Below are 16,852 nucleotides of genomic sequence, written 5' to 3'. Positions count from 1 at the left end.
AACCCAGACGTCACGGGTTCCAGTAGGGTTCTCTAACTGTTAGATTCTACTTTTGTTTCTTAATCATAAGGATATGAGTTTTCTGATAGACTATGGAGTCATCTGCAAATATATATGATGTAGCAGTGTAGCACTTCCAGAGTCTTCATTCTCAAGGCTTGTCTACACTAACAGCGCTGCAGCTTCTCCCAGCAGCATAATTATGCCACCTCCTTGACAGATGGTAGCTATGTCAATGGGAGAAGCCCTCCTGTCAACATAGCACTGTCTGCACTGGGCTTTAGGACAATACAGCGGTGTCACTCAGGGATGTGAGCAACATAGTTATACCAACCTAAGTTTGTAGCTCAGACCAAGACTTAGAGGTCTGTGCACCTGCTCGGAGATGTTTTTCAGAGGAACATACCTCTGAGACGGGATGAAATCCTGGTCCCATCGAAGTCAATGGTAAAGCTCACATTGATTTCAAAGTGTTTCACCCAAAGGATTCCACCCAGGGGGAATTCCAAATTACATATCCACTCTCTATGAGTTTGTAGCCTGGGGAAAACCGCTGGTAAAACATCAGGCTTTATGAAGGCCTGCTGTGCCACAGGGAAATTCTCCCATGGATGCAGTGAGCAGAGTCTGCATTGCGTCTTTCCTACACAAGACTGTCCCAAACAGTGTACACACTGCTTCCTTCCTCACATGGCTCTCACTGGGGCAGAAGAATGTTAAAACTGTGACTGGAGTTCCATAGGAGCCATCTCTTGCAGAGTCCATACTAGGGAATGAAAGTTGCTTTCTCCTTTGGTTGCCTGGCCAGACTCTTCTGGGCACCCCTCCCAGGGGACTTTGCATTACCCGGGGGCCCTGAGTTATGCCAGCAGTATCTAACTCATCACCATCATGATGCTAAAAAGGGACAAGTTATGCAACAATTTATACCAATCCTCACTAGCTACCCAGATTGTCAGCTATATGGGGCAGCGCTTGCACAGTGGAGCCTGTTCCCGATAGGGACCCTTATGCTCTACCACAATATAAACAGCAGCTTGTGATAAATCCAAAGGAGAGAAAAGGAGGTCCAGCAGCACACCGAGGCAAGAAAGGCCAGATAGACTGAATTCACTTACAAGCTTCATAAGAAAAATCCAATAATCCAATAAACAGACCTCTCAGAGCAGATGTCAGCAACTGATGACCTCTTCCTATCCCATCTGTTCACTGATCAACATCATTATCACCGTGGAATATTTAAGGCCTCAACACAAAGAGCCAAATTAAACATGGCCAGTACCGTCCCTTCCCTAATTCAACAATATACTAATCAATCTGCGGTCTCATCAATTATGAACAGAGGACTCCATTTAAATGTCAGGCTTTGACATCTGTGGGACTGGCCCTGGAAAGTGCTACTGGAAATCCCTGCTTGGCAGGAGAGCACCAGTACTGTATTACGAGGGTGTTGCAGCTTACCAGAGATCCATGGGCCAGGGCTGGCTCCAGCTTTTTTGCCACCACAAGTGGCTAAGAAAAACAAACAGCCAATCGGTGGCACTTCGGCAGCAGCTCAAAGAGGAAGAGAGACACTGAGGGACCCACTGCCGAATTGTCGCTGAAGACCCGGACATGCAGCCCCCCCTTTCTATTGGCTGCCCCAACACCTGCTTCCTTCGCTAGTGCCTGGAGCTAGCCCTGATATGCGATAATGGGCAGAGAATGTAAGTAGAAACCTAAACCAACACAACAGCCACATCTGTACTACCCTCTAGTGTAGATGGTGGTCATATTGTGTTAGTTTTGACACGTTTCATGAGGCAGCAAAATTTATTCAAAATCTTTGCGATAAAGGATAATAGCAGTTTTTTAAAATTAATAGGTAGGCTGACACGTTCTCAGTGATGTAAGTTATCAAAGAGCAGTAAGCCGTGTTTAGTCTTGGATCTGTAAAAGCAGCAAAGAATCCTGTGGCACCTATATGACTAACAGTACGTTTTGGAAGCATTGAGCTTTCGTGGGTGAATACCCACTTCATTGAATGCATGGACATGGTATTCACCCACGAATGGCTCATGCTCCGGATCATAGAACCATAGGGTTAGAAGGGACCGCAAGGGTCATCTAGTCTAACCGCCGGGCAAGATGCAGGATTTGTGGATGGTCCTTAGAAACTGAGAATGCGCTGGCTGAAACAAAAGCTGTCTCTTCACCTTAATCACTGAATCCTGTGGCACCTTATAGACTAACAGACGTTTTGGAGCATGAGCTTTCGTGGGTGAATACCCACTTCATCGAATGCATGCATGTATTCACCCACGAAGGCTCATGCTCCAAAACGTCTGTTAGTCTATAAGGTGCCACAGGATTCAGTGATTAAGGTGAAGAGACAGCTTTTGTTTCAGCCAGCGCATTCTCAGTTTCTAAGGACCATCCACAAATCCTGCATCTTGCCCGGCGGTTAGACTAGATGACCCTTGCGGTCCCTTCTAACCCTATGGTTCTATGATCCTGCTGTCCAAACAAACCCTCCTTCCTGTCCCCCCAGGTGACACTAAGGTATTCCATTTTTCAGTTCAGTATTGATGAGTACACTGAAAAGTCAAGCTTCCCCTCCTGCATCTCATGTCTACATCAAATCCTAGGGTATGGGACCCTCACAGTGGCAGAAGAGCAAGAAGGGAGCTTCAGCAGGAATATGTAGTACTAAAGGTGTCAGCCCTTCCTCCTTTGCCAGCACGTTGATTTACAGTTCTACGTGGGATTCATAATCCCACCAGTAGGACTGATTTATACACAGGACAGGCCTCTCTTTTCTTTTTTTCCATTTTGTGGTCCCTGATTTATACCCAATATAAGCAGAACAGAATGGAAGGTCAGTTACCAGAAAAGCTAAAAGACTTGAATGGCTAATTCCAGTTTATATTATGTACAGTTTTAAGTCATTTTCTGTACTGTTTGCAAAGCTTCCATGGTACATTGTGCCCAGCAAGCTCTGCAATTGTGAGGAGCAATGTAACACACAGTATGGCTCCATCTTTCAGCTTCAGGTCACACATGGAAAAATTCAGCATTTATTTTAGTTGATGTTGATTGTTAATGCAACAGTGTGCGGAAGGCACATGGCTGGGAATGACTGTAGTTGGGACCCAAGAGGCACTACAGATTAGGGATCAGGGAACCTTAGAAAGGTTTTAAGCCGTTTTCCATAGATTCGCACTCTATCATGAAATTACTCTGTGCTTCCAAAACCCTATTTTTTTCAGTGTCCTGTTTCTGGGTCAATCTGTTCCTTTCTTATATGGCACAGAAGTCTGGTCATTTTATCCAGAGAATACAGAGCAGTTATTAATAAGTTTCATACTGATCGCTGCCATACTGGGATTTGCACTGCAAAACTACAAAAAAAAGAGAAGAAAGATGACTTTGTGGCTGAAACACAGGCCAGTCAGGATGTATGGGGTCTATTCCTGCCTTTGCCACTGACTCACTGTGTGACCCTGGCCAAATCACCTATTCTGTTTAGATTGTAAGTGTGACAAGCATGTCAATTTCCTGCAATATTTTTGGGAGACTTTACTGAATTAGGTTTAAATAGCTTTGGGGTCCATTGTACTATAAAGACAAAATTGATGTATTATTGTGGGGATTGTATGTAAGTTCTCTAGAAGGAAGATATGGCCTATTTAAGTGTTATAAGCATCAAAGGACTATTTTAAACAATGTGCCACATAAGAAGGAACTTCTGGATAAAGATATAGGGATTTCCCTGGAAAGTACAAGGGGAAGAAAGGGAATAGAGATTCCCACCTCTGCACTCAATCTTTTGCAGCTATGCCCTGAAGAGAGAACCATTGTCTGGCTGATAATCTATTCATGGTCTCTGCAGATCAGAGTTGCAGTCTGCATAAAGGAAAGGCTAACCTATGCATAAGGGTTCTTGTTCTGCGCAAAAATGTTATGAATTTGTGATGACAGAAGAACCCCTTGGTGGAATTTCAAGGACTGAATCCTATCAGAGTCCTTATTGGAACTAGGGTGTGATCTCTGGTAATTTTCCCCGGGGGTGCTCAACCACTGCTCAGCCCCAGGCCCTTCCCCCACTCCACCTCTTTCCCCAAGACTCCACCCACCCCACTTTTCCTGGCCCCACTCTATCCCTGCCCCTCCTCTTCCCCGCCTCTTTCCGCCCCCTCCAACAAGTGCTTGTTCTATATAAATATATCAGGGGGATTAACGTTAGGGAGGGAGAGGAATTATTTAAGTTTAGTACTAATGTAGGCACGAGGACGAATGGGTACAAACTGGATATTAGGAAGTTTAGACTTGAAATTAGATGAAGATTCTAACCATTAGGGATGGTAAGTTCTGAACAGCCTTCCGAGGGAAGTGAGTGGGGCAAAAGACTTATCTGGCGTTAAGATAAAGCTTGATAAGTTATATGAGGGATGTTATAATGATAGTTTAATTGGGCAATTGATCTGGATTATCGGACAGATAAGTCTGCTCAATGTACTGAGAGGGGTATGTTCGGATGGGAAAATGGAAACTGAGTTCTGCATGAGAAATCCTTTCCTTTGGTTGCTAGCTGGTGAGATCTGCCCACATGCCAGGGTTTAATCTATCGCCATATTTGGGGTCGGGAAATGATTTTCCTCAGGCGGATTGCCAGAGCCCTGGAAAGGTTATTTCGCTTCCCATGCATGCGTGGCCATGGGTCGCTTGCTGTGGATCTCTGCAGTTGAGGTCTTCAAAAATCTACAATTTGAGGATTTCAATAACTCAGTCATGGGTTAGGGGTTGTTATAAATGTTTATGGGTAGGGTTTTGTGGCCTGCCTTGTGCAGGAGGTCAGACTAGATGATCATATTGGTCCCTTCTGACCTATGAGTCTATGAGTCTATGAGTCTAAGTGCACCCCATCCCTGCTCCTCCCCCTCCCACCCAGCAACTCCTGCACGCCACGGAACAGTGTGCAGGAGGCACTGGGAGGGAGGGGGAGGAGTTGATCAGAGGGCCAGCGGCCCTAGACGTGACTTGTAGACCCCCTGGAGTACCCTTGCGGACCCCCAGGGGTCTGCTGACCTCAGTTTGAGAACTGCTGGGCTCTGGGGCCTTATTTGGGAAGAAGAGTCCTGTATCATAACAAGAAATTCTGTCATGGATCTGAAATTCGTCCATGGGAGCTCCCACTTTCCCTGGGGCAATTACTAATGATGTGCCCAGGCCAACAATTAGCATGCTTTGTTGAGAGCTTGTCTTCACTGAGTGTTTAAAATACAAGCTCAAAATCCTTTACAGAGTCTAGAGAAATACTATACAAAATATACAGACCTATCTCCCACTCTCCCCAACCAAACTCTGAACACAATCGTTTCATTTTTCAACTGGTAGAAAATAACCCTATTATTCTTGTTTAACATTGATAAAGGACCCCATAACATTGCACTTACCTACATCAGCACCACTTAAAGCCTTCCCTAGTGGCCAGGGTCTCATGTCAACTATCTTCCCATTGACAATGAGGGACTGAATGCAGCCCTGAAAGCCACGGTTGGTTCCTGCTGCTCTGACCAACCAGTATGCACTAGGAGCACCACCAAGATAGAAAGGAGTCCGGAAGGTAATTTTACTATATTGGCCCTACAAGGTAAAACAGAGCTTTTTAACTATTTTAAATAACACATTATATTTTATGATAGACTAATGAAGGCAAGATAATTAAGCCATGCAGTCATGATCACTTTTTTCCCCTCAATGAAGAAAAAGAGGCCTTTGAGGAAAACTAGGTTGTCCATTAGTAATTCTCTCCTACCCGTTCCTCCTCCTAAAAAAATTATCACCCTAAACATTTACTTTTATGCCTATTTCTTATCTTGATGTTATGGATCTACTAATGTAAACAAAGTTAACGAATCATTTGATTATGAGGGCATGTCTGTGCCTCCTTTGCACTTCCCAGTATAACTTGTTTTCCTATGTTTGTGTTTTCATTTGTAGGCTCTGTGGGGTCCAGAGTAACTTAACATTTGTGTCATGGACAGCACTGAGCAAAGTGTGAGTATTAAATAAAAAAATAATAATAAATTAAGCCCTAGTGTTAAAAGGAGAGATTTCAGTGGAATTGCACCCATTTATGTCAAGGCTAAATTTTATTCTACATCTGTTGTTTTCTTTAGGCCAGGACTCAACGTAAAGTTTTACTGGCATATCTATGTTGGAAAAGCATGTGATTTTTTTTATTTATTTGGTTTTTTTAGGACATAGTTATCTCAGTAAGAGTCCTAGTGCAGATGCAGTTATGCCAGGATAAGGTGCTTTACACCAGTACATCTTATTTTGGTTCCCCTATCAGAATAAATTTTACTGGCATAAGCACTTGTATAACCAGTATAATTGTGCTACGCTTAGGTGGGGGGTTTACTGCTTCAACTATGCCAGCATAGTTAAAGTGCACAACTTTTAAGTGTAGCCAGTGCCTTTGGGTCTTTTATTTTAAATACTATATTTAGAGTCTGTAAATAAATGTCTCAAGCCATATCTAGTGATATAACCTCTAGAGCCAAATCAAAACCATTCCATTTTCAGGGGGTGATGGTGGGGGCTTGTTGTGGTTGTCCTGGGAGTAGCAGAAGTAACAGGAGCTGAGTTATTGGCAATTGTCCACTAATTATTTTCCTTCTGTTCTCACTTCAGGTCACAGGGGATCAAGTCAAGGTATCTTCATTTATAATATTTATCTTGGCTGTGCCACATGAAATCATTGGACTTAAATGAGGCCTCACTCAGGGCAGATTCTTGCACTGTGTCTCTAACTGCATGACAACTGTTCCTAGTCTATTATTAATTTTATTTTTCTTTGTTTTTCTTTTCAGTTCATTCTTAGATGTTTTAGTATTTTTCCTTTTACAGTGAACCAGTGTTTCTACAGTTTTCCACCATCTCTATTTTAAATTTTATTTAATGAAAATATTATTGAGATCTTTTGTCTTTGAGGGCCTTGTGTCATTGTACATGCGCATTTGTATATGTTTCTGGCGCCCTGTCTGCACTACAGGTGCTACATAGTTTGGGTGCTGCAGCTGTGCTGTGGTAGTGCTGTAGCATAGATGCTTCCTATAGTGACAGAAGGGGTTATTCTGTCAGTGTAGGTAATCCACTTCTCCAAGCAGCAGTAGCTATGTTAATGGAAGAATTCTTCCATCAACCTCGTTCCATCAACACTGGTGGTTAGTTGGCTAAACTACGGTTCTCAGGGTGGGAATTTTTCACACAACTGAGCACTGTGTCTATGTCAACCTAACTTTTAAGGATAGACCAGGCCCAGAGGGTGAGGTGGGGTGAGGTGGAATATGTGCATGCATGAGAGAGAGAGAGGTATTTTTTTATCTGGACTAGGCAGCAGAGGGGAGCAGATATGGGAGGCAAGGCAAGGAATTCGGGAGAGCAACAGTACGCTCTGCTAGATATTGGAAAGGAGAACACATCTAGGGCTAGGGAGAGTGGCTGGAGGATTGCTGGACAATGGGAAAGTGCAGTGAGGAAACCAAGCCTTTTTAAATATTCAGTCTGATTTATGTGATTATAGATCTGTTAAAATTGATTCTGGTTCATGCAACTGTCCCATCCCTAATTAAGACACACAAATTTAATCTGATCTATTATAACACACTCCCTGTTAGGAAGAAATGCCATTAGTCTGCACAGAGCCAGGGCTGAGCATTAGGAACCTGATTACTTACCTGAGATTTACCTGTGACTGGTGTGTTGTCGTTATCCAGCCGGAGCCAGCCATTCAGCCCATCTCTGAACACAGTGACACTGTGCCAGTTGCCCAGTTTGATTTTGCTTTCACTCATAATGACAGCAACTCCAGTCCCACAATTGAACCTGCAAGAGCCAGACAATTGGCCCACAAGTGACAATTTTTCATTAAACAAACAACCTAACCTTGTTTTTTGACTAAGAAGGGTGCCTTCTCTTCTCAGGGCCTCTCTGTTTCTCCTTTTACATTAAAGAGCAATATAAAAACTCTCAGACAACTGATCTATATCTGGTCTGTTTTAGTGCAGATAAAATATCTTTTCAAATTTTAAACTTTCTTTAATCTGTTTCCTTCTTCCATGTAGGAGACTTTGCATCCTCTGGCAATACAAAGTATATTGCAAAGCCTGCCAACTTTCTGAAATGGTTTCAAGATGCAGTGTATTAGAATTTGAGTTGCTGCTATCACAATAATTTCTCTTGGGAATTTTCCTAGCTCCCTGGTGAGAGCTGGAGCTAAAGCAATAATACCAGGATTCTGTAAGAAACTCAGATTGTTTGGTACTGATTGACAAGGAGGCCTCAACAGCAGCAAAGCTGTATGTGCACAAAGCATGCTATTGTCTTTGCTTTGTCTCCACTATATGGGTCAGGTTGAGGTAGGCCAGAAATAGGGTTAGGACACATCATTCCCTTTTGTTTCCCCCCCATTTGTATAGCAATCACCATTTCGGTTAATAAATGCCAGATGGAAGTCTATCCAGATATCCTTTAAGATGATCCTATACAGTCACAGAGCAATGTGAGAGTCTTCTTCTCCGTTTCCTTTAAAGCTCCTCAATCTCCTACCAGATCAGTGACGTGGTCCTGAGTTCCAGTCCCAAACTTGATTCCTGAAGAGTAATGCATTGTGCTACCACTAGACACCTGGGTTAGCTGCGTCTCCTTTGTTCTGAAAACTTTCTTGGGGTTCCTTTGTTTATAAAGCAAACTAATTGTATACACTTAGCTACAGTGCTAGCATAGTGCTAGTGGACTGCAGAGATTTCTGACCTTGCTAAGAAATAATAATGTTCACTTTGTGAAGGAATCCTCAGGAGACAGCCTTGTGGCTGACTTCCCCAGTGCCTGAGCTGGGGGAATACTCTGCTTGCTGGTTGCAGAGCATTTAAGGGCCCCTTTTTACTGCACACAAGGACTGGAGTGGGTGAGGAGCTCACCCATGGAAGGGCAGTAGATCCATTACCTGAATTGGATGTTGCGTCGAATTATCGCCAGTGACATAAAATCACCACGACCATGCTCATTCTCTCCACAGTACAGCAGCAAACCGTCTTCTGCTTCAGCCTGCGATCATAGTATCAACATGCAAACGTCAGTCTCCACCTCCTGGCTATAAACAACGAGAAATCCTTGTGGCACCTTAGAGACTAACAAATTTATTTGGGCATAAGCTTTCATAGGCTAGAACCCACTTCATCAGATGCATGGAGCGGAAAATACAAGAGCAGGTATAAATACATGAAAAGATGGGAGTTGTCTTACCAAGTGTGAGGTCAGTCTAACAAGACAATTCAATTAACAGTAGGATACCAAGGCAGGAAAAATAACTTTTGTAGTGGTAATAAGAGTGGCCTAAGGTAACTCCCATCTTTTCACATATTTATACCTGCTCCTGTATTTTCCACTCCATGCATCTGATGAAGTGGGTTCTAGCCCACGAAAGCTTATGCCCAAATAAATTTGTTAGTCTCTAAGATGCCACAAGGACTCCTTGTTGTTTCTGCTGATACAGACTAACATGGTTACCACTCTGAAACCTGGCTATACAGTAAATGCACTAATGGAAGTAATAGTGCAGGAACCAGGAACTGTTTTCTCAGAGAGGGAGTAGTGATATTGGTTTTGAAACACCAGTGTTGGATGGAATTTTTTCTTGCAGAGTCAAAATTAGAAGTGGTTCAATTCCAAATCTTATATTCGATGGGCATCCACTATTAGGGTTTTATTGGAAAATGGCTCAGATTTTAGGCCACATCTTCTATGTATACTAACTATCATATTGCAAAGGAGCAGGTATACAAATGCTGATTTATTCATGGAAAGCGTTGGGCAACCTTAATCACAGGCTATCAGCTCTGCCTGTAATAAATAGCATGAATTCAAGTGAACACAGAAATTACACTATCAGATCAGACCACTGATCTAACTAGTCCGGTATCTAGTGTTTCAGAGGAAGAAAATAATCATAATGACATTACGCCTGGTGGAAGAAGGAAAAAATAACTTCCTCGTCTGTGCAGGTGATCAGTGTATGCTGTAAAGCATGAGGGACATCTACTTATCTATGAAACAGGAAGTTCAGAGGTACTTAATTAGTTTATATGTGTGCCACTGCTGAACAGATAGACATTTACAAAAATTCCAAACATAACGCAGTCTAAAGTTCACTTGTACAGCTCTGTCACAGTAAGTCAGTGCTAACCTGTAATCCCTCAACACTGCTATTTTCAGGACCTTCCTTAAGAAAAAGAGTACCAGGAGTATGGACAAACATCTCAGCTGAGACTATCAAATTTATTTTCTCTTGTGGGATGCAAACCCAGATTTCCAGACGTGAAGGCTACAGATTAACTCACTGCAATATCTAGCTTGCAGCATAGGCTTTTGAAGCTACTCACTCTTCTATTGTTCCTTCTTTACACTAATGGAACTGAATGCCATTTAAAAATGCTTTGTGAGTTTTGGACTGCTTAAACATACCCTGAATTCAAGGGTAATTTGGAATGTCTGATAGGAATTTTTCAGCGGTTCAAAGGTGATGTATGAGTAGCCGGAGAACTGAGGATACTGGATAATAATATCTGAAAGGCAAAGATAAGAGCATGTTGTTTAGCAATGTGTTCAAATATAAAATCAATATGCACATTTAGCACTAGCTAATATCAGGCAAAAACACAAGACTGAGGGTATGTCTACACTGCCCGCCGGATCGGCAGGTAGCGATTGATCTATCAGGGATTGATTTATCGTGTGTACTGTAGATGCAATAAATTGATCTCCGATCACTCTCCTGTAGACTGCCTAACTCTAGCTCAGCGAGAGGTGGAAGCAAAGTCAACAGGGGAGCCGCGGCCATCGATCCCATGCCGCGAGGACGCAAAGTAAGTAATTCTAAGTCGATCTAAGATACATCGTCTTCAGCTATGCTATTCTCGTAGCTGTACTTGTGTATCTTAGATGGATCCCCCCGCCCACCCACTGTAGACCAGGCCTGAGTTCCTCCAGAGACAACTATTAGTCAGCAATAGTCAACAATCAGTTAACCTACTGCTTTCTCCTCCTCCTACCTTTCAGAGCTAATTCCCTTGTTCCAAAGGATCTGCTGAACTTGCACAGAAACAGCATACTCACGGGAAAATTCTGCTCAACAGTTTCATCAGTGGCATCACTGGGTTTTCACTGATGAAACTGAAAACAGAATTTGGTCCTTGATGATTCATCTTGATTTAGGAAACTGTTTAATACAGAGACAGACAGCAAGGCATTTTTTTCCTTAGGGAAGCGAACATATGTGAGAAATACACATTGAGTCAGATTCCAGGCTGCATTAGGTCAGCTTTGTAGTGCAAAGCTGCTATAACGCTGATGTACTTAACCACCCAGAGAAACCTTAGGTGGCTTAGGCCACGTCTATACGACGCGCCGTATCGGCGCGTTACAATCGATCCCTGAGCGCGCTTACATCGATTCCGGAACTCCACCAAAACCAACAGAGTTCCAGAATCGACATGGCGAGCCGCGCACATCGATCCCGCGCGGTGAAGACGGGTGAGTACATCGATTTTAGATAATCGATTTCAGCTACGCTATTCTCGTAGCTGAAATTGCGTATCTAAAATCGATTTTCACGCTTCGTGTAGACCTGGCCTTAGAGCGGGTATAACAGTTTCCACATTACCACCTTCTCTCTGTGGCCAGTTTAGAGTGTATGGCCAGGTCAGCCTATGCCCTGGCAATCACTGGCTGCTATAATGGTCTCTTAGGGCTGTTGGCTGCTGGCAAATCAGCCTTCATGCATCTCCAGCTTATGTCAGAAGGTCAGCCCAGTGCCGGACAGCCCCATGACTGGAAAGAGCACAAAGATGGCTTAAAGACACCTTTGCACGCTCTGGTCCTGAGAAGCAGCAAGGACGCCTCACCCACAGCTCAGGATGTGACTATTATTTCTGAATTAGATATAAACCTAATGAAGTAGGAAGGATGGCGGTTCTAACCTTTCTCTATTATTTGTGTTCAGGGTGATTGTGTCTTTCCATTTGTACACAAGTACAGTTACTTTTACAGCTGTACTGCAAAGAAACAAAATAAAGCTTAGACTGATGCTAACAGAGCTTTAGAGCACTGGTCCCCAAACTTTTCAGGTCATGTCCCCCCATTACCTCTGTCCGAGGCCCCCCAAACACACACCCGGAGCTGGGAGTTGGGTCACAGCTCCCAGGTCAGGGATGGGAGGACGTGGACTGGGTAAGGAAGCCAAGGCTGGGGCTGCAGCTGGGGGCAGGTCTTGGACTGAGAACAGAGATGCAACCAGGGGCTGAGGCTGGGGCTGGGTGTAGAGCTGTGGCTGGGCCATAGTTGGGGCCTGAAGCTGCAGGCCGGGCCTATGTATTTTGCTGCACCAAGCACACCAGTCAGGCAGCTGGTAACGTGGATTCAGCGGCATGCCTGTGGGAGGTCTGCCAGTCCCGTGCCTTCGATGTAGCTGCCGTCGAATTGCCACCGAAGCCGTGGGACCAGTGGAGCTCCTGCAGGCGGGCCACCAAAAGCCGCCTACCTGCCACCCTCACAGAGACCGGGAGGTTGCCCCCCGCAGCCTGCTGCCCCAGGCACGTGCTTGCTGCACTGGTGCCTGGAGCTGTCCCTGGGTGCTGCACAGGGCTGGGTGGCACTCCCTCCCTGCCTCCCATGGTGGCTGGCCTGGGTCCTACCATGCCCCTGAATGTTCCTCTGCACTCGTCTAGGGTGGCATGCCTCACAGTCTGGGGACCTCTTCTTTAGAGAGACAAGCTGGATGAGGTAATATCTTTTATTGGACCAGCTTCTATTGGTGAGAGAGACATGCTTTCGAGATAACACTCTTCTTCAGGTCTGGGAAATGTACTCAGTAGTGTCACAGCTAAACAGGAGGTTTAACAGATTGTTTAGCATAAATAGTTAACACTTATTTCAAGGGACCATTCAAGGTGAATGGTCCATTAGCACCCCACCAGTCACAATGGGGAAAGTGTATGTGTGGGAAAAGCAGCGGGTGGGAGGAGGGGATTATGAGTGTGTTATAGATTGTTGCTATATGCTATAAATCCACTGTCTCTATTCAATCCATGATTTTTAACGTCTAGCAGAGTTATGAATTTAAGCTCCCCGGGTTGTCTTTTGAAAATGTTGTGCAGGTGTCCCTTGAGGATGATGTCTGATAGGCATAGGTGGCAGGTGAAGCTTCCCACGGGGGAGGCTAACCCCCTGTCCCACCTCTTCCACCTGCAGCCCTGCCCGCACTCCTCTCAGGCCCCACCTCCATTCTGCCCTAAGCCCCTCCCCCTCCCCTGAAGAAGAGCTCTATGTAGCTCGAAAGCATGTCTCTCTCACCAACAGAAGTTTGTCCAATAAAAGATATTACTTCACCCAGCTTATCTCTCGGGACAGATACAGCTACAATACCTGGGATAGATACAGCTATAATAATATTACTAACAAAAAGTTTGTTATATAAAAATGAGTCAGGGCATAGCACAAATGAAATATCTGATGAAAATTCATCCCCAAGAGGTACTGACCATAAAAAGGGTTCACTGGATCAATTGTGCCTCTAACGAGGACTGTTAAGTATAAAAAAGCTCTGTAGCATGAGCCTAATTAATGCATTGTTTAACATGTGATGATGGCTCATGAGGGGAAGACCACTACTGTGCAGTATTAGTGCATAATCTGGTTCCGACACCTGGGGATAAATACTCCATTAAAGAGAATTGATTCTAAACTCAGATTAACAGATCCAGCTCCACTAGCTTTATATAATTATGTGACCGGCATAAGAATTCCATAACTTCACAGGCTTGGGCATTATGGCAAAATAACTAACTAACTAAATACAATAAAATAAAATAAAATTACATCTATAGCTGTTCCATCAGCTATTGTCACAATAGTTGCTTTTCAGAATGAACTTTCCCCAAGAACTGCTACTGTTCATTGAAGTAAGGAGAGTAAATACATATAATGAACTAAATCATACAATGTATAGCGCCATGACTTCTGACGTGACACCTGTACAAGAAAATGCAGTGTGCATCTCATCTTAACCGACAAAATGGAAAGGTAAGGCTCCTTAACAGATGAGACCACGCTTGTGAGAGTAATCATAATAATACAGAGCAATTCCCATTTCCAAAGATGAACAAATGTTAAACAATAACCTCTGGGTTTGCAAATACTGTTATCACTGTGACAGAATGTGGGATTTGTCTAAGGGCTTGGCTACATTGGCACTTTACAGCGCTGCAACTTTCGCGCTCAGGGGTGTGAAAAAACACCCCCCTGAGCGCTGCAAGATGCAGCGCTGTAAAATGTCAGTGTAATCAGGGCGACAGCTGCACGCTACACCCATATGGCTGCACACTACACCCATAAGGGATGTGGTTTACAAGCAGCGCTGGGAGAGGTATCTTCCAGCGCTGCGGCTCTGACTACACTCACACTGAAATTTCTAATGTAGCCATACCCTAAGTCAACTTATACATTTCATTTGGTTTGTGAATGCCATTTAGGACTGTAACCTTTGATTGTGGCTGTGAGAATTCATTGTTAGAACTTGACACCTAGTGGGGAAGCTATGTGGGAAAAGCTGTTATTAAAGCTATCAAGGGCCATCAGCAGTTAATGGCTCTCCCCTGGTGAAACAAGGATTGCAACCAGCAGGGCCACTGATTCATAATGAACAAGGAGTCGTCTTTGTGGCACCTTAGGCCTTGGCTATACTTGTGAGTTACAACACAATAAAGCAGCCCCAGGTGCCCTAGCTCACTCTCCCTCCACTGGCAGTGTGAACGAGGTGTTGCATTAATACACTGTGATCAGCCTCCGGAAACATCCCATAGTCCCCTTAAGTCAAGTGGCCACTCTTGTCATTGTTGTGAAATTGGCTGCAGGAATGCAGAAATGCCCTTTCAAAGCTCCGTTTCAGAGCAGCCGGGCGCTTATCAGCTCCAAGAAAAAAGCAAGCATTTACTGTTTCCTTTGAATGAGAGAGAGGTGGGAGGAGAGGGGGTCTGAACTTACAAGACAGCATGCTGACACATTCTCAGCACCCCAAAAATCCACTCTCTCTCCCCCCACATACACACAACACACTCCCTGTCACACTCCACCTCACTCCACCCCCCCATTTGAAAAGCACATTGCAGTCACTTGCATGCTGGGATAGCTGCCCACAATGCACTGCTCTCTGTGGCCATTACAAAAGCTGCTAATGTAGCCACGCCAGTGCACTGGCAGCTGTCAGTGTGGACAGACTACAGCGCTTTCCCTACTGCCCTCTACGAAGGTGGGTTTAACTCACAGCGCTCTACATCTGCAAGTGTCGCCATGCCCTTAGAGACTTAGGGTATGGCTACACTTGGAATTTCAAAGCGCTGCCGGTGAGTGTGGTTGGAGTGGCAGCGCTGGGAGAGAGCTCTCCCAGCGCTGCATGTAAACCACATCCTTTACGGGTGTAGCGTGCAGCGTTGGGAGCCGCACTCCCAGCGCTGCTGCCCTGATTACACTGACGCTTTACAGTGCTGTATCTTGCAGCGCTCGGGGGGTGTTTTTCCACACCCCTGAGCGCGAAAGTTGCAGCGCTGTAAAGTGTGAGTGTAGCCATACCCTTAGGCTGTGTCTACAATGCCACTTTCAGTACTAAAACTTTTGTTGCTCAGAGGTGTGAAAAAACACTCCCACGAGCGACAAACCTTTTAGCGCTGAAAAGCACCAGTATAGACAATGCTTTATTACTGGGAGCCATGCTCCTGGCATAAAACTACCACCGCTCATTAGGGGTGTTTTTTTTTTTTTTATCACCATGAGAGTTCTTCCCCAGCGATAAAGTGTGTCTATACTGCCCACGTCACAGCCATGGCCGCGCTGTAACGTGGGTAGTGTAGACATACCCTAACAAATTTATTTGGGCATAAGTTTTTGTGGGATATAACCTACTTCATCAAATGCATGGAGTGAAAAATACAGTAAGCAGGTATAAATATACAGCACATGAAAAGATGGGAGTTGCCTGACCAAGTGGGGGTTCAGTGCTAATTAGATTGGTTTGGTATGATGTTCTTGACAAATCCATGTTAGCTATTTCTTATAACCCTATTATCCTCTAAGTACTTACAAACTGCCTGTTTAATGATTTGTTCCAGTATCCTTCCAGGAATTGAAGTTAGGCTCACTGGTGTGTAGTTCCCCAGATCCTCTTTCTTCCCTCTTTTAAGGATAGCTATTATGTTTGCCATTCTCAAGTCCTCTGGGACTTCACTCGTCCATCATGAATTCTAAGGGTTCTGAGATTGCTTCAGCTAGTTCTTTAAGCGCTCCAGGGTGAATTTCACCAGGCCCTACTGACCTGAATAAATCCAACATATTGAAATATTCTTTAACTTGTTCTTTCCCTCTTTTGGCTTGTCTTCCTTCGCATTTTTCATTAATATTAACTGGGTTGAGTATCTGATCACCATTAATCGTTTTAGTGAAGACTTAAGCAAAATAGGCAATAAAGAACTCAGCTGTTTTGATGTCATCCATTATTAGCTCACCTCCCCCACTAAGGCCTGGTCTACAATACGCGTTTAAACCAAATTTAGCAGCGTTAACCAAATTAACCCTTCTCCTGTCCACACAACGGGACCCTTTATATTGATATAAAGGGCTCTCAAACCGATTTCTATACTCCCCCCCAATGAGGAGAGTAGCACTGAAATCGGTATTGCCATATCGGATTAGGGTTGGTATGGCCGGAAATCGACGGTATTGGCCTCTGGGTGGTATCCCACAGTGCACCATTGTGACC

General features: G+C 44.3%; 1 protein-coding gene across 1 annotated transcript in view; it reads right to left on the bottom strand.

Annotated features, from left to right (window-relative positions):
• The window catches only part of EGFLAM (EGF like, fibronectin type III and laminin G domains), a 136,058-nt gene that overhangs the window by 39,005 nt on the left and 80,201 nt on the right, over window positions 1-16,852 (bottom strand). The window contains exons 10-13 of the mRNA XM_032764287.1: window positions 10,510-10,610; window positions 8,993-9,093; window positions 7,725-7,872; window positions 5,436-5,625 (exon numbers count right to left, since the gene is read on the bottom strand). Coding sequence (XP_032620178.1) covers window positions 5,436-5,625; window positions 7,725-7,872; window positions 8,993-9,093; window positions 10,510-10,610 — 540 coding nt within the window. The remainder of the gene's footprint in view (window positions 1-5,435; window positions 5,626-7,724; window positions 7,873-8,992; window positions 9,094-10,509; window positions 10,611-16,852) is intronic.

Source organism: Chelonoidis abingdonii, chromosome 6, assembly GCF_003597395.2.
Source record: "Chelonoidis abingdonii isolate Lonesome George chromosome 6, CheloAbing_2.0, whole genome shotgun sequence".
Taxonomy (NCBI): domain Eukaryota; kingdom Metazoa; phylum Chordata; order Testudines; family Testudinidae; genus Chelonoidis; species Chelonoidis abingdonii.
Note: the sequence above shows the minus strand (reverse complement) of the source record. Positions and strands in the feature narration are given on the sequence as shown.